This window comes from Corvus kubaryi, unplaced genomic scaffold (assembly GCF_017639235.1).
Source record: "Corvus kubaryi isolate FWS band 111438036 unplaced genomic scaffold, C.kubaryi_AGA036_p1.0 split3-73, whole genome shotgun sequence".
In the NCBI taxonomy this organism is placed as follows: Eukaryota; Metazoa; Chordata; class Aves; order Passeriformes; family Corvidae; genus Corvus; species Corvus kubaryi.
Window position 1 is genome coordinate 26365793 of NW_024582091.1, and position 22632 is coordinate 26388424.

At 37.4% G+C, this 22632-nt stretch overlaps 1 protein-coding gene across 1 annotated transcript in view; it reads left to right on the forward strand.

Annotated features, from left to right (window-relative positions):
* Window positions 1-22632, forward strand: part of SLC16A10 (solute carrier family 16 member 10) — a 69800-nt gene that overhangs the window by 40876 nt on the left and 6292 nt on the right. The window contains exons 2-5 of the mRNA XM_042016994.1: window positions 1607-1751; window positions 4910-5348; window positions 20727-20870; window positions 22272-22500. Of these exons, the coding sequence (XP_041872928.1) occupies window positions 1607-1751; window positions 4910-5348; window positions 20727-20870; window positions 22272-22500 (957 nt within the window). The remainder of the gene's footprint in view (window positions 1-1606; window positions 1752-4909; window positions 5349-20726; window positions 20871-22271; window positions 22501-22632) is intronic.

Below are 22632 nucleotides of genomic sequence, written 5' to 3' on the forward strand. Positions count from 1 at the left end.
GCAGAGAAAGAGAAAGCCTAGACCTTCCATAAACTTGGACTTTGCCATTCAGGCAGTGTCACAGGGTCCTTGTTCTTCCTAGTCTCTTGTGCTCTCTTCATACAGCTTGAGTTTTTGCTGCGGAGGTGCAAGGCTGGCAGGGCTATCATATATGGGGTAGTCCTACACAGGAAATGGCCATAAGAGTACCTCACTCTTTAGATTGTGCCTTGAAACTCTCTTATTTTATCACATGATCAAAAAATCCCAGCAACACACATCCTTCCCCTCCTCCCTTCCCCAAACAGTTAGGCTGTGGTTCATTGAGAGCATAGTTTGCCCTAAAATAAAGGTTTTGTTTCTTGTACTCCTTTCTGGTTTTCTCTAGCCGTCTGTTCTCTCTTGTCTTTCATTTACATTGTGAACTCTTGGAAGAAACAAGTTTTTGCTTGTTGGTTTCTTTTCCTGTCTTTAGTGCACAATGATGTCTTAGTCAATGTGTAGGGCTTACTGGCTCTTTAACAACACATATCCTAAGCCTTGGTAGTGGTAGATCTACTTGCAAATATACTTCATTTAGTCTTGTGGTTATATACTTTTCCAGATAATTTTATTTGCCTTCATCGCTGAATCACAATTGTTTATCTAACTATGTCTTTAGGAAACGTATTCTAAACAAAATTCCAGTTACGCAGATTTAAAACTATTTCAGATTGAAAGAGTTGTCTTCTGTACAATTCAAAATGAAGCTAAAATATTTTTTCCAATTCATTTTGCATTAGCAGCTTTTTCCACTTCCTGTTTAGACCACTTTTTCCCCCCATGTAGGTGGGGACATTTGCAATATATATAAGTTACTATATATGCCAAATATATTAGTTGTAACTATTAGCTGTGCTAATAAAACTCACTTGTGGCTGAAACTATAGTGGACTCACCTGAATTGAGCCTTAATGGTCTGATAAACCAAATACAGTTTTCACAATGTCTGTAAAGCTGGAGCAGTATCACAAGTAGTGAAAATTTCCCATTATAGATGGAAGTGGTTTTACTAACTCAAGTCTGTTTAGTATAAAGTAAAATTTCATTCCTAATGTGTATATTACAGTATAAAAGCCTATTGTTGTTTACTCATTATTGATGTTCAGTATGATCTACATCTAGTAATGAAGTTAAAAAGTTATTAATTTCTTTCAGCAAATGTACCTGTTTAAAGTCATTAAGGTGTAGCATAAAGTCAAGAGAAATGTACTAACTGAAGTCAGAATTGATACGGATCCTCAAAGGTATCTTTAATGACCTAGGCATCACCTTGAATATTAAGTTAGCTACTAGAGAAATGTCTGTGTGTTTATAAAAAAAAAGTAGAAGTAATAGCTACAAAAAGGTTAATTGCGTTCTTCGAGCTGATAAAATCTAAATTAGCTCATTATGTAAATTATTATGCTTATTTTACTGTTAGGTAAATATATTTTAAGATGTATTTAAATATTTTTAAAATAATTACCCAATTGCTACCCAACTTTAGTTCAGCAGCATAAAATCCTAGGTGAAAACAAGTATTAACTGAAAGCTGAAATCACTTGGTCTTCTAACATGTTGTCTTTTTTTTTTTTCTGTTTTGCAGCGTGGGTGAGCTCTCTTTCTATGGGGATGGTCTTCTTCTGTTCCCCAATAGTTAGCATATTCACAGACCTGTTTGGCTGTCGAAAAGTAGCTGTTGTTGGAGCTGCAGTAGGGCTTGTTGGACTCCTTTCAAGTTCTTTTGTAAGGTAAAAAGCTTAAATTAATAACTTTCAAAGTATTTTAATTTAATCCGTTTTTTAGTGATGTAGAGGTAATGTTGATCCAATCAGCAGAATATGAAGGGGTAAACAGTGCTACTTTATATTATGTGTAGAAAACTTGTTTTATTTGGGTTTGGTTTTATCTTTCGAACTATGACTTGTGAACTTTCAACTTAAAAAGTATTTTTAAAAATATAATGTCATAACAAGACTCCCTATTTAACAGGAACCACTATGTATAAATATATCAACAGCAAGACTAGTGCTATAAGATCAACAGCATTGTCCAGGATAAACTTACGTTTGTTTGATGTAGATTGTATTATAACAGGTACATAAACATTGTTGCTGTCTTCCCTTCCTGTCCTGTCCCCTTAATTTTCTTTTGAAATGGCTTTAATGCTCATAAAAACACAGTAGGACCTCCAGGAAGCTGTTAAAATTCTAGTAAAATTGGATGTTTTCTTCTCTTCTCACTGGTCCAATTGCTGAACATGGAGATAGAGAAGACCTTGGTATATTGACTATACTTAAGGCTTATTTGTTTTGTTTTGTTTTTTCTTCTGGTTTACAATTCATTTGTATGTTTCTGTAACTTTTGCAGAATAAATCTTGAGAAATTCAAGAGTGACTGATTTGTTGGATGTACCCTGTAGAAGATGAGGAAACAGGAAATTTACTTAGTCTAGTCATCATCAGAAATTGGTTAGTGAAGGTAGGGTATAAGAAGTAGCAGGAAAATAAGCCGGTTACCTCTAGTTCTCAGACTTTTTTTTTTCCCCCACCCTTAGCAGAATAAGTATAGGATCAATCAGGCTACATTCAGAAGATCTTTCTACTTAGGTGCAAATGTATTTATACAGACAAAAAGCTTGTGAAAATGTCTTTTCTGTGCTTGTACTCTGAACCAGATGATTGTGAGCTGCTGTGATCTGAATGGTTAATCCTGGTGCAAATATTTGGCTTAATTTGTTTTATTAAACAAACAAACAAAACCCCCACTTCTTGATATGTTTTAAGAAGCTTCTTACTAAATGTGAGGTAAAAACTAAAAGATGTGCCTTGGAAAAGTCTTTCTTCCTCCTTGCTTCCTAGTAGTATGTTGAGTGATGAATACTAAACCACCCTTGTCATTAGATAAAGATCATTCTTGTGTTTGTCTGATACCCAATGGAACAAGGGCACGGAAGAGACATGCTAGAGCAAGTTATTTTGTAAAGGCTTTAAAAATATTTCAGCTTAACTAAACTTTGAAGAGCACTTTGAGAGGTGAATTCTTGTAAGAGTACACTCCAGGTTGATGTGCATACTTGGCGTTTCATTATGTTACTTACACTAAAATGATTTATGCTCATGATGTTATCAGTTCATTAAAGGAGTATAGTTCAGATATAGAAGTCAGTGTTCTAGAAGTAAAATATTGTAAAGCCGACAAATGTTCCTATGATCTACTGCTTTTGCATTGCACTAATTTCTTAGTATAAATTTTATGTCTTAGGAAATTGAGACGTAAGAGTGTTTATGATGCAGGACAATATTTTAATATGCATGTTGTGCTGCAGACTCTTGGAATGAATTTACATATGGAAGCAAAAGTTCATTGTCCTTACTGTACTATGTTGCTCCTCTCATTTTATAATTGCTGGTTTTATTTTTCCTGGTTATTTTCCATTAGTAAAGGTAGTAATTCTTTTCCCCATATGTTGTTTCTGCTGGCTTATGTTGTGTATCAGTTTCAGAAATTGATAGCTTAGTATAGAAAGTGACAATACTATGTTACAGAAATAATTATTTTTCACTATAATACACAAAACCAGAGTTTCTGGAGTCAGACCTTTGTTAGGTCAAATAGTATTTTCAAAGAAGTTCTTTAATTGCATAGGAAGCTTGTGAAGTCTATTTTTGTATAGAGGGGTGGTGGCAGGTTGCATCCTGTGATGAAAAGCACTACATAAAGCATTCATGCTCCTTAAAAAAAAATGAATGTATGGGCTGTTATTATGTATTGACTGTTTTCCAGAACTGCTTTAAAAGCAGGTGTTAACTAATAAAAAAGGTGGGGTGGGGTTCACTGAAAACATAGCATTTAAAAAAAATTACATAAACTGTCATGTGCCACCTCAGAAATCTTGTAAAAATTTTCTTGCATACTGCCTCCATCTAAATGTTAAAAAATGTTTTATTTTGCTAATACTACTAATAATACTACAGTACTAATTTAATTAATTATACTGATACTGTTACTTCATACTTTTAACATTTCTTGCACAAGTACTTTTTACTGATGTCACAAGTCTGTCTGGGATCAATTACAATGGCTTTGCTTTATTTCAGGTGTAGAGTAAATGGTAATGATGGTGAACTTTATGATGAAGAACCACCTTACTATGAGATGAAATTTTTCATTCCTTATTAACAATTTTTTTAGTTCTTTCTTAGAATATTCAATATATGTCTCAAAACACTGAATTTAAAATAGTTATTCAAAAATGGGCTATTTGTCTAAAAAAATTAATACCTAAAATGTCTATAATTTAATAATGTATTATATTACAAAATTTTGTCAGTATTTTATTTTTCATTATTAATGATGTTTTCCATGTTTGTTACTTTATTTTCATAATAAACTGTTTACTTGATTTTTCTGGGTTCATGAGGAGAGTTCAGTATTACATTTGAACTGCTAGCACAGTGAAGAAATGTGTAAATCAAAACAGTACGAATTCCCCTGGGGGAAAAAAAAATTCCAAAAACCCAGCAATGGTTGAACATACATTTGGCTAATTTGCCCTGACAATGATTTTTAAAACTTTTTTTAGCCACACTTGTGGAGTATGCCCAATCACAGCTTCCGGGGTCTAAGCTACAGACCCCCCACCAGCTGCCTCACATGCTATTTGATGTAATTATAATTGAATGTAATTTTTCTTTTTTTACCTGTTGAGTGAATTCTATAAAATTTTCAGTGGAAGGAGATGGAATAATTGCTGAATTAAGCTGATACGGTGCTGTCTAACTAAAGGATATACAAACTCGTAACTCACTTGTTGATTGGTTGGGAAACTGTCTTGCATATGGGAGGTGAATATGAGCATCCACTGCCTTACAAAACACTAATGATTTGTTCTTTTCTTTCGGTACAGCACCATTGAACCTCTGTATTTCACCTACGGGATCCTGTTTGCCTGTGGCTGCTCGTTTGCCTACCAGCCGTCCCTGGTCATTCTCGGGCACTATTTCAAGAAGCGCCTTGGGCTCGTGAATGGCATTGTCACCGCGGGCAGCAGCTTGTTCACAGTGTCACTGCCCTTCCTCCTGAGGGTTCTCATCGACTCTGTTGACCTGTACAACACCTTGCGGGTCCTCTGCATCCTTATGTTTGTTCTCTTCCTGGCTGGATTTACATACAAACCCCTTGTTCCCAACACCAAAGACAAGGAGGGAGGAAAGAAGGGAAAGTCCAAATTTCCTCCTGCGAAAAAGATTTGCAATTTCTCCGTTTTCAAAGTTCTTAGTTACCGAATCTGGGCTTTTGGGATCCCCGCTGCACTTTTTGGATACTTTGTGCCTTATGTTCACTTGGTAAGTGCACGTTTCTTCCTACACGTGATGTGTTTGAAAATATTTGCCTTTGTGTTATTGATTTAGAAGTCAATTGGTGATAAGAAGCCAGATTTAAACTGCAAGTTGTGTTGGAGAGAAACATAAAACTAATTTGGATATTGTCTTATTAAAAGAGTGTTTTAATCAGAAGTATTAGTTAAGCCAGTTAAAATCTTTGTTCTTTGTTCTCAATGTAAGGTTTAAAATACTTTAACCATGAAAAGAGAGATTTGAAAAATATTCTTTACTATTCCAAAGAGAATTCTTTATTTTGGTACTCAGCTGCATACATTGCCAATGACACTTGTGTGTTTTAGAGGAAGGGGGAAAGGAGTAAATAACAGGGAACAGGTTAGTAGTGTAATTTTTGTTTGTATTGAGGTATGTTCAAATATCAGGTTTTAGGATCGATTGTATTCACCATTTTTCAGGTTTATTAAAAGCAAAATACCTGGATTTTTCTGTCTCTCAAACTCTAGTCTTGTAGTTTACTACTATAGCATTAATATGACTGCTCCTCTTACCCTGTCCCAGCTGCCAGGTGAGCTGTGTTTTACTGCTGTCTACAGCAGCTGATGGAACTTTGGCTTCTGGTGACGGGGAAGGTGTCAATTAGCCATTTCTTGTACATCTACTGGAGTTAACTTGTTTCCCTTGCATTTTTTTTTCTGTAGTACACTCCTAAACTAAGACATTTAGGTGCAACGGGGAGATGCATATATTGTATCAGGCTGGCTGACACACATTGCACTGCTTAAACGGTGAATTATTCTTGAGCAGCTTGCTGGTGGTGCTCTCTAAACTGAAGTGGTGTAAACCATAAGGATTAAAAGGGAAAGGTGGGGAAAAAGCCCACAGACCCCAATGAGACGCTCCTTTTAGACCATTACACATCCTCATAGTAAGAGTTTTTGGTAGAGTATGGGCTAGTAGAACTCAGTATGAAAACAGAAGGGTCATGTTAGTATTCATTATTCACCCATGATAGAACAGTGGGATTAATGATAATAAATATCTTCTGTCAAAAAATCTTCCGTGCCTTAAAAGCCATTCTTTATGCGATGCCTTTTCCTGGTCTTAAAATCAAGAGTCACACACAGTTAGAAGGGGAAAAGGGATTTTACCTTGGTATTTATTTTAAGGATCCTTAGTTGCACACGTCCAGGTCATATGCACCAAAATGCACTCCCCTGAGTCCCTCCTCAAAGATTGGGTATAACATTATAGGTTTTACTAATTAGCATATCTATCAAAGATTCTCCAATGAGAGGCTCAAGTGAGCCCCCCTCCCCAAGGAACCTTCCCCTGGATGGTTCTATCTCAGTTTACAGAATATGTTCTGGAGAGGACCTTGGGGTCTGGGGCACACTGATCCCTAGCTACGAAGCTTCTAAAATGTTTAGTCTCTTAGCTTGACAAACAAGTCCAAGAATGTAGGCAAAAAGCACTAGGAACACAGAAGTTGTAAAAAGGTATAACAGGGGTATAAAAGAAAAGGCAAAAAAATCTTCATGGCATCAATGCAATATAACAAGTGGTTGTCACAGCTTTCTGGTAATTGGTTAGATTACTGACTCTGCATCATTTATTTATTTTTAAAATTACCTTATGGTGGGGGCTAGTGTGTTTTTGAGCAGCTGTAAACTGACTTTTATGAATGGTTAGTTCTTGTAACTTAGTTTTTAATAATGTAGATCTTACTGTATAACTCTTCAAATTAGACTATTTTGAAGGACTATACAATCCAGATGACATCTTGTGCTATTTCCCCATAAGCTTTGTAGAGATGTTTCGAAATAAAATGATCTTTAGAGGAGTAGAAGTCAAGTGTTGTGGAGTAAGCTATTGGATAGGTAATAAATGATTCTTAATGCTTGCAGAGAACTGAAGAATAAGGCTATACAAGCAGGCAGAAAGAACTTCTAAAATATACTTGTTGAGCAAAAAGCTTGTGATTTCTTTTATGAAGGTGCTTGTATTACTGCTTCCTGTTTATAAATCAGACTAAAGCAGCTAGTTGACTTGTAGAGAACAAAACTTATTATAATAATATAATTTTTATAGGGTGCTCTCACTCCTGTGAGTGCTTTTCCTTCCTCCATATCAGATCGGCACAAATTCTGTTTATGAAATAAAACTCCAGTGTAGGAAAACAATTTGATTGAGAGTGTTTCTGATATAGTGTTTGGTAAGACTATAAAACTTATTCCAGTGTACTGCTAGAATCTAATATTTTAAAGATTACCTCAAAATTATATGAAGATACTCTTTTTGCTCAGAGTTTCAGAGAAATCATGATGCTTAAATGTTTATAACATAAAATCTTCAACGGTAGACAGATGAGTGCTTTGTATGCCCCCTTTGAGAGGGGAAGCTTCACCAGCTCTTAGTAAAATTTAGACTGAATAACTCTTGTCAAAACCTCTCCCTGAAACCCACAAGTTTTCATTTTAATTTACTTGTATCTAAATACTTAATTTTTCTTCAAGTCCCTGTGGATGGGTATTTGAGAAAGTGAATAGATCAGTGTTTGTGAAGGCACAGCATGGATTGTGCCCTTCAACACAGATACCTCAGCTCAAGTGGATAGCTCTGGATGTTTTTTATCCTAGTTTTTTCTGCTTTTGATAAAAAAGCCACACTTTATGTACTTCCAGAAGTACACAGAAGTATGTACTTACGAATAAGTCAAAGGCTATAAGAAAAAATAAGGTTCATTTACCAAACCAAAGACTACTTTCCTCAGCTTTTGAAAATGAAAGCTACAATTGTTTAGTTGTTTATTGTATTTTTAAAACTCTAGTAATACTGGAAATATGATCCTTAGACAAGTGACAGCTTTCTTTATGCTAAAATTCTTGAATTTTTCCCAGTGTTTGGGGGGGCTGAGAGCAGCCAGACTGCTAGACAGGGATGCTGGTTGCAAGTGCCATAAGAAAAAAATACTTATACAGTGAGTGTCATGCCCTCTGAATCTCTTAGCCCTCTGACCTGGTACCTGTACTCACCAAGTCCCATTTTTCCCACCTGGAAAGACGGCTTCTGCCAGAATGGCTGCTCTTGACCATGTGATGACACACAGGTGGCACAGATCCTGCGGGTTGGGGTCCTTGTGTGTCACCGCTCGGCCCGTGGTGGCTGGGGGCTGCAGGCTGGGTGTGCTGTGGTCACTGTCTGGAGTCACTGTCTGCCAGCCTGGCACTGCACAGGAGCTCCTGAGGTCCCAGCCAGGGTCTCTGTGTGCTTCTGTGCCAGCCCCGGTCTCTGTTCGTGCCTCTTGCATTTTCTGCAGCCTGTTAGAAAGGAGAATACATGCTGTGAAACCTGTAGTAAGAAAGAAGTAAAAACATTTTTGGGTATTGGAATAACAGAATTAGCCAAGTCTTTGCAGTTTAACTCTCTGCACTGGATTTGCTATGTGGAGTAAAAGCTGTTAAAACCGAAGAAACAACCTGCTCATTAAGTAGGCTCTAATTAAAATTAAATGCATTAACAAATTGATTATATGGCATGCTAGATAGGAACTGGTAACTCTTGCCAGCTCCTTGACGTGAATCCTGACTGGTAGATATCAGGCATCAGATTCCTTTTGGCTCTTGCAAGGGAGAACCAAAAGGGGGGAGCTTTCCTTATCCCAGTTTACTTGGTGTCAAATTCTGTTAATAGGTGTTCCGTTACATGTGACTTGAGAATTGGGTTATAAAGACTATAAATAAATTTTGACTTGTTTATTATATACTTTCAGCATGAATTGAGATTGTTGAAGAACGAACTGATAAGTCATAAGATTACTAAATCAAATGGTTGTTATTCCTCTCAATTTTAAAACCAATCCAAACTAGTGATTGAAATTTTTTTTTTTGATGCCTCTCTAAAGTAGGCAGACAGACAAATAAAATCCTTGTTTAGTCTATTTTGGTTTAAATTGTGAATTTACAACAGCAATCTGTGGAATTAGTGGAAAAAGCTCTTTCCAAGTGTTTTTTAGTAAAGACTGTCTCACAAGTAAATGATGAAGTTATTTGAAAGAAAGTATACATAGTCTCTGTGCCACTTGTCCTGTGCTTGTTTCGATAATAAATAGAGAACTTCTGGTTTTCAGCAGTCTGATGTTAAGGGTTTAGTGTTGTTCTCTTACCCTTAAAACATACTTAATCTGGATCATGCATCCTTAATTCTTAGGAGCTTGTTGGGTCATTTCTGTTAAAATTTGATACAAGGTCACGTGCTCGGTAGCTTACAAGATGTGGTTGCTTTTTGTGCTTTATTTAGCAGGGTGAAAAAAATACTGTTTAAAATGGATGTTGTCACTGCCTAATCTTCTCTAAGCAGTGACTAAAGTCATTACCAGGTTTCAGTATGAATTTAGGAAAATATTAATTATGACACACTTAGAAAAAGGGAGCCAGTATTGTGTTGTTTTGATGTAGCAATATTCAGCCACTATGAAGAATACTGCTAGGACTGAGAATACCATCTTAATACTTTCAGTGCAGTGTTTCAGTCCTGTAGGAATTTGTCTTGGGGTGTTCACAAGTATGGTTTGATTTAGCAGTTACTTTTATTAAATGCCTCTTGCTAATGATAGGTCTTGCCTTATTTATAGTATTTGACAACTTGCAGGATGAAAAACTGAATTTAACAACCAAGTAGTTGAACAAAATAGTGCACATACTTATTATGTGTTCTACTTTAAAAAAACCAAAACAACTGGATGGTAGATAATGCAATAAAAATGTGTCTTGATAAAGTTTCTTTCTAAGTTTTTGTTATGAAGAAAATACTCCTAGAGAATGACTAGATATATTTGAAAATTAGGCTTATGGTTTAAGGCTGCAGGCTTGTATACAAAGCTACCCATTAATTGATATGCAGTGTGAAAGTTACCATGACACTGACTGTAGTCTTAAAACTTCAGAATAGCTCAGGAAAAAGATTTCAGTATTTCTCACCTTGCTTTGCTGCCTATTTCTTAATTTACTGTGTAAATCTGACTTTTCCTTTTGATGCTTATCCATGCTCCTATTCCACAGTGGGTACATACTTGCATATGTAGAGATTTTTGGTTAGCAGTAGCTATGTGGAGTGCACGTGTTCTCTGTCTGTTGGCTTCATGTTTAAGAGATGAAAAAATGGTTTGTATGCGGCCATTTTTTCCAACAGCTTTCTTAGAATCTGTCTTGGTAGGCAAATAAGTACTGGATTTAATGTTCTCCATAGATAGATGCTGAAGATTCAATGCCTCATTGCTTCTCTGTAATCTGCATGTGCCAGGAATAGGTTCATCTGGACCTCCAGGGAACAGGGAAGTGCAGATTGCAGACCTAATGCTTAGGGAAAGAAAAGATAGACACTGCTGCTGAGAAACAAAGCATCGCCTTGGACTCTGCTCTAAGATTCTTGGAAAAGACAATGTGTTTCAGAATGAAAAGTAAAGATGCTTCCAAGCAATTTTATTCATGGGAGAGTCATGAAGCTGGTTAGAGTCGCTGTTGAGTACATGTTAGTCATAAGAACTTTTTCATGTGTATAAACAAACTTATTTTCTTGGCTGCATTGCAAAATCAGACAACTTGGATAAATATTAGTCTGTCCTCTGGGTGGCTGTGTCTGTCTCCAGATCTTGTGTCACTTTGAAGTTGCTGAGTCTAGTGCTATGCCCACATAGTCTGTCCTTGGACAAAAAGGTAGTGCTGTCTATTGGTCCATGCTTCCTATCTTTTGCTGGAACATCCATTTTGTTCCTGCTCTTTAGATAAGAAAAGTAGTCTTTTTTGCTTTAGAAATATCGTAATTAACAAGGAGGACTTGCTGATATGGATTATAGATGACACAGACTTTTTTTGCCAGATTTGATTCCTTCCCCCCACCTTCTGTTCTGTAGTGTAAGTTCTGTGTCTTTTGTGTGATTTAACTGTTCTACAGCTATTTTATCACCTTGCAGTACCTTTTTAAATTGAGCCTTGAGGATGACTTGGCCTTCAGCTCTGTTCTTTATGAGCCGCCTATTTTGGCTTGTCTCTGCCTATTTCTCACTCTGTATCAGTGATGTGCCTTGTTTTAGTTAATAAGAGATCAGATTCTGCTGTGCAAATTCAGTGTGTTTGAACCTTTGCCCCCTAGAATATGTGCCAATAAAAACTGCTGTCTTGTGCAATCAGCTTGGAGAAATGAAGAGCCAAGTTCTTGTGAGATCCTCTGTAGTCACAGTTTGCCTAGGAACTTGTCTGAAATTCTTGCTATGTAGTTGGAAAGCTGTATTTACTTCCATGTACTCTGCAAGTTTCTGAAACTTTTTCAGGACAAAATATTCTATCTATTCTGCCTATTAAGAAAAATTGACATTTTCCACTTGTAAACTGCACTCTCCTCAGGTGAAAACTTTGGGTTGTTAGGAGGAATTATACTGGAAAAATATGAAGGGGGTATAGAAACCACCTAAGATTGTTCAGGCAGATCTGAGCTGCCATATTGGGATAAGCTATGATAGTCAGGATGAATCTCACTGCAATATTCGATGTTCTGCCCAACAAGACCCTAATCATCATCCATACCATTGCTTACAAATATTTCTGTAACTCTTCAAACCTCTCCTGAGGGGAGAACACACTGATGTTGTGTTCCCTAAATGTTGTCAGATGTGACATCTCTAAATTACATATCTTCATTTGAGAAATGAATGTTTTAATTTCTGCCCTTGTCCCACAGACAGTGGCAGTGGCTCTGTGTTCTCTGCAGTGGGAGACTTGCCCAAGGAGCCATAGTAGAAAGGATTTACCTTGCAATATGCGAAGCTGTTCAGGTTTTGCACTGTATGTAAAGTCCTAATCCTACACCTCTCTCCTCCCTTTAATTCTTATGCTCCTGGATTCCACAGTGGAGACAAATGGAAGCACAGAGCTAAATGTTTTCCTTTATGTCTGAGTGCAGAGCATGGTGAACAGTCTGATGTATACCATAAGGCTTCTAGGAACCAAAAATCTCTAAACTTTAACATACAGAATTTGCATATCCACAGTAAATGCATACACATAACACATCTTGTGAGGCAATAACACATCAGTTCTCATAAGGTAAGTACTGTCTGTGTTTTGTGAACCACCTGTATTAGGTCATAAATTTGCTCGTTTTAGAATGTTGTGTAAAATAATGCTTAATATCTAATGGGTGTGTCTGGATATTTTTTTTACTCAAACTGGATAAAACAGCCTCCATCACTCCATTCACTTGCTTTTGTGGATTGCTGTTCAAGAAACCTCTTCATTTCTTCAGGTCTCCTACATCAATCATTTGTCTGAAGTCTAAAATGTCTTTTATTTCCCAGAATCTGCTGTTAGTCTTGTAATGGTAGGAAAGTATCTTTTAAATTATGTCCTGTACTAACAGTAATTGTGTGTCAAACAGGTTTCTCTATACTGTAGGTAATCTAAAAAAGCTAAAACTAGGTATAGCTGTTGATTTTAGCATCCTTACTTTTCTCATCCACTTAATCTATCAGATTTCTTTCTCCAATGGAAGACTAACAAGACAATGGTTTTCTAAAGGTCTGATGTAATTATTAAGCAGATATCTCTGAGACCCAAAGTCTTCAGTGGCTCCCCATGCTTTACTTGCTTTTCTAATCTTTGCATTTATCTCCCTTCAGATCTCAACATCTGCTGCAGTTTGACTGCCCAGGTTAGTGAAATTTTCCCCCTTTATTCCACTTCTATTTTCCCACTTCTGTCATTATCCTGTGCACCCATTTCTTTTCCAGTATTCCTTAATGTTGACCTGGCAGTATTTATTCTTGGTTAGATCATCCACTTTGGATGTTGGGGGTGGTGGTGGGAAAAGAAAGAAATTATTTCCTACTTTATACTTGTAATTGCTATTGAAAGCATATTTTAGATGTGTTTTTCAAATAAGTACTGAAGATAAATAGATAATATAGGTACAGAAAGAACAGAAACAAAAAAGAATAAAGCAAAGGTTTTCTGGTTTTTTTTTTTTTTTTTTATAAGTAAAAGTAAACAAAAGTTTTAAAAATAAATTAGGTAGCAGGTATGCTCAGGCACAAACTAAGTAGTGACCCTGAAGGTTAAGAGCAAAGCAGTCTTCCTCAGGTCTGTGCAATACTGGCAGGTTGAAAGGTCTGAGTTTCACTGTGATTTCCTTTGTATCAGTCTCTAACAGTACACTACTTCATGTACTCTGGCACAATACAAACTATTCTGATAGCAGATGGAGCATACAGTTCAAAGTCAGAGTAAATTGCAAAGTGAGTTAACCTTTTTTTTTTTTTTTAGTTTGTTTTAATGCTGTTTTAATGCTATTTTAATGGTAAACTCAAAATCCTGTCTTTGGATGCTTGAAACATCTTGACTTGAACTGAGCTCTTCAAACTCTTCACGTGCCCAGAACCCTGAGATCACAGCTGGTTTTGCCCTGCTGTCTTCATACAAAGTAGCAAAAACTCATTGCCAGATTCCTTCACTTATATACACACCACCTTTTGTGTCCAGTTCCTGCTCCAAGAGGAGCTGTATGGAAAATCTCTTTGCTTTTTAAGTCCTAACCAGACTTGTGAGTTTCTTACCATGTGTTTTGAATCTTCCATTGAGGAGATCTCAGAACCTAGCTTTCTATTTGATTGCAGTAATTGTCAAGCTCTGAGCTATTTTTCAGGTTCTTTTCTGATGATTGAGTTAAATTTGTCATTACTGCTGAGCAGAATATTTCCTAGAAAAAGGAGAGGTGGTTTTGGATTGCTCCAGGCAGAAAAAAAAAAAAGGAACATAAATGTCTGTATCCTGAGTAAAGACTGTAACTCTGTATGAGGAGGAGAGACTATCATTGTTATCTTTTTGTTGGGATTTAAATGAAAATTTGGCTACTTGATTCAATTTCTCAAGGCCCTGACCTGGTGTAGGTACTTGGCAGTGTATTTGGGACTTTCTTGAAGAATTGAGACACTTGAGAGCTTTCTGCTGTTCCCCAGTAGAATGAGTCAGGTGCTTCACCCAGGTTTGTGAAAGCTGAGGGGATTTGCGACCATGTCCACAAGTACATCTCTAATAGTGAAGTGCTACGGATGCCCTGGGAATTCTGTGGTGGTTGAATAGAGAATCTGTTTAGGTTTTACTTGCCTAGGTCATATGGTTTAAGGAGTCTGGTCCTAAGAGATGTGATATAAGTAGCACAGATGCTGTTGTTGAGCAAGGAGGTCAGCCTCTCTTAGGACATGACAGTAGCATTGTACAGTATTTGTACAGGCTGTCCTAATCCATTGTTTTGATATTCCATAATTTCTTAATCATAGCATATCATATAATGTACTCAGTTTTAATTACAGAAGTTGTAAAGTGATAACATGTTATTACATTAGCCACAAGGATTTGAAAAGAATGACTTAAGCTTTTACTAGTGTAATGTAAGTGGTAATGTTAGAAAATTGCTTCCTTCAGTCATAGGTTTCCTTTTAATCAAATGTGCAGCAGCGTTTTACCAAGCTAGAACTAAGTGAAGCATTTTTAAGTTGTAACACTCAGTAAGTATGTATCTGTGACTATTCTAAGACATCCAAGAAAACACTTTGGGAATCATAGAAAATAGGACTTGGAGGTATCCAATTTACCAAGTTTTTTTTCAGTACCAGCTTACTTTGGTGTAGGACCTTTTAAAATATTTCTTTTTAAAAATATTTTTCCACAAGCCATGCTTATAAAATTTGTTTGTTGCCAGGTCTTTCTTCTGTATTCTGTACACATGGTCCATGTAATAACGAGTAGTGAACAAAACAGAACATAAAAAAATCAGCTGAGGCCTTACTGTTACTGAGCAGCACATAAAGGTCATGTCATGTCCTGAATTGATGTATTTTATTATTATTCTTGTATTAGACATGTATTCTAAACTAGCTCATAAGAATTATGTTTGAGAGAATTCCTAAATGCTGGCCAAAGTCAAGATTTGTTACATCTGCCCTTCCCTGTGTAGGCCAGGTTTGCTACCTACCATGTAGCAGAGAGAATTTAGAGAAATTAGGGTTGTTTGTTCGTTTTCTTTTTTCCCCCCACAAATCTGTGTTGATCCTTAGTTTGTGATGTTACCTGTTAGATGTTTATAAATCGTTCTGGTTTTGTTTCCTTTTCTGCTGTTATTCTGGAAATTCAAATTAATGTGATTGACCTGTAAGTCTCTAGGATGTGCTGATAGTAGCTGATTTTGGACATAGTTGAGTTTCGAGAGTAAAATAGGCCCTGGAAACACTGCTGTAGGCCACAAGAAACAGAGACTGTAAATTATGGATTGTAGTCACAAATAGGAGTAATTTAAAAAATGTTTTAAAAGGATAAGTTTTATCCAACAATTTAACTCTTGTCCCTTGTATACATAACACTTCAGTTCTTGTGGATCCCTGGCTTTATTCTGCATCCTTGTGCTCAGTCACTGTGAGCTTCCAAAGATGTGTGTATGCCTTATCTCTTGCTGCTGCTGCTCAAGCCACACCAAGCCATTGGTTTCCTTCATATACTCTTTAGGATAACACTAACAGTTACGAAATTTGTAGATTTTTTTTTTATTTAGGGCATATGGCTTCAGGACTTGCTGTTTTTGGAAAAAAAAAACCTGCAAAACCATTTTAACTGTGTAACTGTCAGCCTTGAGTCTTTTTGAATTTTAAATGCTTGGGGTTTTTATGTTAAATAGGCTTAACAGTTAACCTGTTAACTGTTGTGTTCAGTTTTACTTAAGAAATTCAGATGATGCTTGTTCTGAATCTTCATGATGTATGAATTACTATGTTTAATCTGCTTTACTCAGTGGAATAAGAGAAAATTTCCCTATTGACATGTAATAAATCACCTTATTTAATTTTCTCCTTGTTCTTTACATAGTTTAAATTGACAAGAGATAAAAAGAGCTATTACCACTGTTGGGGCAAGTGTGTCAGCAGGAATTTTTTGAAGATGTGTATATGCATATTTGTCATGTGAAGGCAGCTACAGTCACATTTCATAGAAATTAACTTGGGATATTGGCACTCCCTTAAAAATGGATCCCTGTTAAGTATTAGTAATGCTATTTCTATTTCTGTCTCTTAACATGAAGATCATCTTTTCTGTAGAAGTTCAGGAGTTGCTGGCTTGTTTTGCTGGTTTTTTGCTCATCAGTAAAAGTTTCTTTGGTGGAGTCTGGACCAGAAATGTATTTGCATTAAATGCTCTTCCTGGTACCCGGTATCATAAAGCTTGCTGGCAACCAAGTTTCTTTTTCTGTTTCTCGCCATCCTTACCCCCCATTTTTGTGGTGAGTCCATATGTTGGAGAATAAACTGTGACTTATCCAGAGTTACCTTATGCTCCGCTTTTTAGCACTTTCTGAAACTTCCAATCATCCAGCACTGTTCACTGCAAAGAAACAGATCACCGGTCCTGGCTACAGTGTTGATCCAGATGATGGGATGGCCAGGGTGCCACCTGGACTTGGTGGGGCCACTTCTCTCTGCCCTGGAGATAACTAAGTTGCATAGAAAGTGAGAAACTTACGCACGGTCTGTTCTTGCAGACCTTCCTGGAAACTGGTTGGGGGTTTCAGGGCTCTTTGGTCTTGATTCCCCCCCTACAATCCATACTGGCTTCTTATCCTCATTCCTGTCCTTGCACCATTCTGTTGTGCTTATCTCCAGGAGCCAGAACAAGGACATTTGTCCTGGAAGAGTGCTGCCCTGCCTCTGTATGGCCCCCTTCTCCAGCCACATCCTGTTCTTTTTCACAGTATGTTATTACCAGAAATCCTTGGTTGGCTCCACAGCTATCTGGCTATCAGTGTTTGAGACATGCACATGAGCCCCTTATCTTCTAGGCTTCCAAACCCCCTCAGCTCTTTCAAGAAACTTAATTTGGAGCAGTTAGAAAAATATCTCCAGTATACGAATGGTACCAGCAGTACTCTGTAAGCATTTCCTTTTAGCCTTACACTTGTTTTCAGTGAAAGTGTCAGACATCAGGACTTGCATCAGTAATTGAAGAAAATTGTGGGTTTAATGTGCTTTGAGTTTCCTAGGTTACATATTGCTGTTGGCCATCTCTGTTGGTCAGAGAGACTATTGGATTTAGCCTACTAAAGCTTTGCTTGGTTGGGAATCCCTGAAGTGGAATATTCATGCGAAGAAAGTGGTTGACAGAATTATTTCTTACTAGTTCATAACCACTTCTTTCAGATTCAGGTTGTGTTTGGAAAAAAAGGAGCTACAGCTTTGCTTAGATTGATGTCTTTGATTCACTGCGTGAATGTAGCTGAAATGTGTGTGCAGTGAAGGGAAGGTCTTAGGAAAAGCTGGGTCTTGGTTGGTTGCAGAGAGGTCAACCAAGACTGCATTCCAGCCACTACCAAGTGGCTGATATTTCTTCTAGTCTCACTCTAACAGTAATGAGAATTTGGACAACAAGATCTGTGTGTGTTACCCTGATAGTAGAGAGCACAGGTATAAAGCAGAATGCTGGTGCCAAGGATGCATTCAGTTCTAGTCTCCATTGCCTATATCTGGATTTGGAAAACTGGGTTGTACAAAGATAAATAACATTTTTAAATAATGAAGCCGCCATGCTACTCTGGACTGTAATTTTGCATGAACCAACCAGGTCTTTTCTACATTCAGAAACATCAGACCTGCAACTCGGCATGCACACAGCCCTGAGTGAAGAGGCAGCTACATTACTGAGAACAGGCACAGCAGACAGTGAAATACTTTGGCCTTTGCGTGCCTGGGTCCCCATTTGGCTGCTGTAGACAATGTCTGAAGAGCTGTATAATTACAACCTGTATAGTTCTGCAAGGATGAGAGCATTAATGCCCGAGAGGGTTCACAAGCAATTGCTCGTTGTGGGATTTTTGAGTAGTTCTAACAGATAAAAGGCTGTGGAAATCTGAATCTTGCTTGAGCTACTTCATAAATATATTTAACGTAGAGTTATAATTGCAGTACTGAATTAGTCCTGAATCCCTGTATTTTCAGACAGTTAATACTGCTGTTGCTTACAGCTTACTTGGTGACTGTGTCACTGAAGATTGACTATGCTGTTAAGGATCTGAGGATCAGCTTTGAGAGATCAGGCCAGGTTGCTCAGGGGTTTGTGCGCTTGGTCCTGAAAAACCTCCAAGGAAAGAGTGAACCAAGCTCTCTGGACAGCCTGTGCCGCTGCCTTCCTGAGGAGAATGTTTCTCCTTATGTCTAGTTGGAAGCTTTCTTTAAGGTTATAGGTGTGCTTAAGAACAGTGAAGGCTACAAAAATAAATACTAATTTAGATATTTGAAGTTTGGGATGAGTAGTGGTTATTTTCTTGCTTAAGGAGTTAATTGATGCAGTATTTTCCCTCCTTGATCTAAGAGTGGCAGTGTTTCACCCCCTGTGCTACTTTGAGAAATCCAGTTACTCAGTTGCAGGTGCAGGGTTAATAGTTATCTAGATGTAGAGCTTTATCTTGCCCCTTGAAAAGCCTCCAGGGAGTGGATGGATCAGGCCTGCTAATTAAACAGTCTAGAGGCTGCAGAAACCTGGAAGTGGAACAGGTGACAAAAATTGTAAAGAACACCTTGGCTTATCTCACCAGCAGGGCCAGCAGGTGTTGACAGGCACGTAAAGGTAGGGGTGGGAAAACTGTCAGCTTTTTCTTTTCTCACCTTTGGCAGAAAGGGAATAAGTAGAATAGCTTATCTTTTATGTTTAAATGTCATTTCAAATGAAAAAATTGCATCAGATTCTGTTCCCAAATGTGTCTTACAAAGCAAAGAAAAAAACAGAGCAAGCACCTGTCTTCAATTTAAGTTAGAAGTTTTTCTTTAAAACTAGAATAAACCACCTCTTTTTTTTTTTCTTACAAAATCAGTTATATTGGACAAATTAATATTAGATTCAATAGGCATTCTGTGACATTAAAAAAAAACCCAATAGATTTTATACTTAAGAAAATTGTTCTTACTCAGCAAGTCCTGTTTTCTTGCTGGAAAAACGGGTTTAGCTTGTATATTAACATTCTGGCCAGGAAAGAATCTAGACTATTTTGCTCTGTAAGTATTTACTAAAAATGGAACTTTTTCATTTTATAGATAGGAAATTAAGGGTTCTCTGGTTTTCAGTGATATCAGCCTGTCAGGTTACCTTGTCTCTCAAGTGTTCTTACTACATCTTTACTTAAAATCAGTTTCTTCTGTTTGCTCTTTCACACCTCTGAGCTTTTACTTGTTTTTACTTGTTTTACTTTTCTTGTTCAGAACTACTTACGAGCACAGAGATTGCAGGACTGTGCAAATGATCTTCTAGTGCCCACTTTGTCATATTTGGTATTGCCAAGCATGTTCCAAAAAGCAATAGTGTAAAAAATCTCTTGTGGATAATTTTCTGGTCTTTGGGGTTGATTAAAAAACCAACCCCCCCCCCCCCCCCCCAAAAAAAAAAAAACCCAACAACAACAACGCACCAAAAAGACAACAACAAAACCAAAAAAAACCACAAACAAAAACCACTGTGGAAGTAGAGAGAATATAAAAAAAATCCAAATCCATCAAGCCAGTCTGGTGATATATATATATTTTTTTTAACGTGACTTGAAAAGTTGAAACTACTGACACTGGTAGTTCATCCTGTTGTGGTTGATGGCCTGCTGCCAGGAGCATCGATCAGTTGCTTTAGATCTTCAGGCCGAAGTGGCTGGTAAATCATTCTTCTGTGTTCATTGCTGCTGTAGCTGCACCCTCTCGTGGGAGTGAGTGCTTGCTGTTGTGTTTGGAACTGCAGCTGGTTTCTGCCTCTCTTCCTCCTTGCCCCTGGACATTATGGATGTTGGGATGAGACATTCTGGAGGGCCTCTTCTGCTTGCACTGTCTGGTCTCCAGCTCTCTGCTGCTTGCTCCTGCCCTGAGCTATGTTGCAAGTGTGGTAGCCTGTGTGTCTGTCTTAATGCACAGGGCAGCATTGCAGTGATTCCCATTAATCACTCAGTCCTGCACACCTGAGAGAGCCCCAGTCAGGGAAGCAACAGCCCCTGGGGCTTCTGTGTTACTTTGAATCTATGACTAGTAAATTGAGAGTGGTTGGAGAGAACACTTTGGTTGTTTTTGCTTTTTTTTTTGTATTAGAGCCTTCTTGTTTTCCTGAATTAAGTTCATTAATTGTGGTTAAAGCAACAACACATTTCAGATTGTTTTTATTGTACTGCACTAAATACTGCATTTTAAAATCTGTAAAAGCAGAGTAAGTCAGATGCCCATTTGTAGCTGAGTTTGTAAGTATGACAGATTACTTCTATTTGACTCAAGTTTTCCAAGGTCTATCTTTTAACTCTAAAGCAAATTTATTTTCTCTTTTAAAACAGATGAATCATGTAAAAGACAGATTTGGTGACAGCGTGCCAGAAGAAGTGCTTCTGCTATGTCTGGGCATTACTTCAGGTGTTGGCAGATTGGTCTTTGGCAGAGTTGCAGATTATATTCCTGGTGCAAAAAAAATTTATTTACAGGTATGTCTTTATTGTTTCTATATTCCTTCAGAACTGTGTATTCTGAAGGATTTGGTTTTGGGTACTGTTAATAAGTAAGCAGAATTAACTGATTGGAGATTCAAATTTGGGAAGTTTCAAAACTCTAGGAAACTCAGTGTATGGTTTTTGATACTAGGAGCCTTTGGTGCAAAGTTCATGAATCTGTGATTTTTGTTTTTAGTGCTAAGAGAATGTCTGTTTCCTGCTGGCTGTTTTCAGCTGGAAATGAAAGAAATTACTGATCATTAGCATGTGAGTGAGAACCTTTGGGGATTCTCTAGATTCTGCTTTCTCTGCTTTATTGCCTGATTTCATAATGGTTGTAGAAAGGGGACAAAATTAACCCATGTTTCTCTATTAAGGATTTTGGATATCTTGATCTTTGACAGGCACTAATTTGGTGTCAAATGTGTTCTGCGTGCAGTACACCAGGGGTATGGCCATGGGAATTTAAGAAGCGCTTAGTTAAGGAGATTTTGCAGAAGGAGTCCTGGCTTCTGGAAATGCTGAAGCTTGGAGATGAAGGGGGATATACATTTCTTTCTCTCCATGCTTATAAATGATATTTTTTGGGAAACTAGCAGTGTAAGTGTGGGATTTTGGAAAAGCTTAGAGCTCACTTTCATGTTGGCAACCACGAGGTGGGCTCCATGTGGTCTCTTAAAATGAATAGCAAGGGAGACATCTTGTGGGGATTGTCTGCACTGCATTATGGAAATAAAAAATTCTTAGGAAAGAACTACCTTTCTGCTGGAGTATTTGTTACCATGAAGAAATTTAGATTGCCTGGTGTTTTATTGTGGTTAGGTGGGACATTGATTTCCAATGCTGAAACATGGATGGTGCACAGGCAAAACTCTTTTGTTTTCTTTTTAATTTTGCTGAAAGACAGTTTTATTCCTTTATCTAAACCAAATAAATAATCTCAGGTTATATTAGAAAATCTCTGTAAGTATGCAATGACTACACCAATGTATCAGGATATTTTTTTAATAGAAAAATTGTAATGTTTTCTCTTCTGTTGAATACAAGCACCTTGAAAAAACCGCTCATAATACTGATATTTTTACTTAAAACAGTGACCTTACACAAATGCGAGAGAATGACCTTACACAATCACTGTAGGATGATGGATTACAAGTGCATTTTCAAAGCTTCCAAAATGGGTAGTGGGATTTCTTTGCCTGTCATGAGTTATATGTGTTTGTTTTATCTTGTTATGTAACTTCTGATGGTAGTAATCCATGGAGACTGATTATTTTGAAGTAAATACAGGCAGACAGTTTAATTCACTGCTAATGTAAGGAAGTTCATCTGGTCCCTTACAATTTGCAAATTTGGTGCAATGTGTTTTTGTATTTTTTCCTTGTTCATATTTAGGTGGCCTCATTCTTTTTTATTGGGCTGATGTCTATGATGATTCCTCTGTGCAATGTCTTTGGAGCTCTTGTTGCTGTCTGTCTCTTCATGGGTCTGTTTGATGGGTGCTTCATTTGCATTATGGCACCGATTGCCTTCGAGCTCGTTGGGGCCCAGGATGTCTCCCAGGCCATTGGATTTCTGCTTGGACTCATGTCAGTGCCTATGACAGTTGGTCCACCCATTGCAGGTGAGTGTAGACAGGGTTTGTAGATGTAAATGTTACCATGTTTGCACGGCCGTGTTTCCCATTCCTGCATCATGTGCAGAGCACTGATGTTGAAGTTTTCTCGGTGTGTGCTTGAGATGATACAGTGAATTT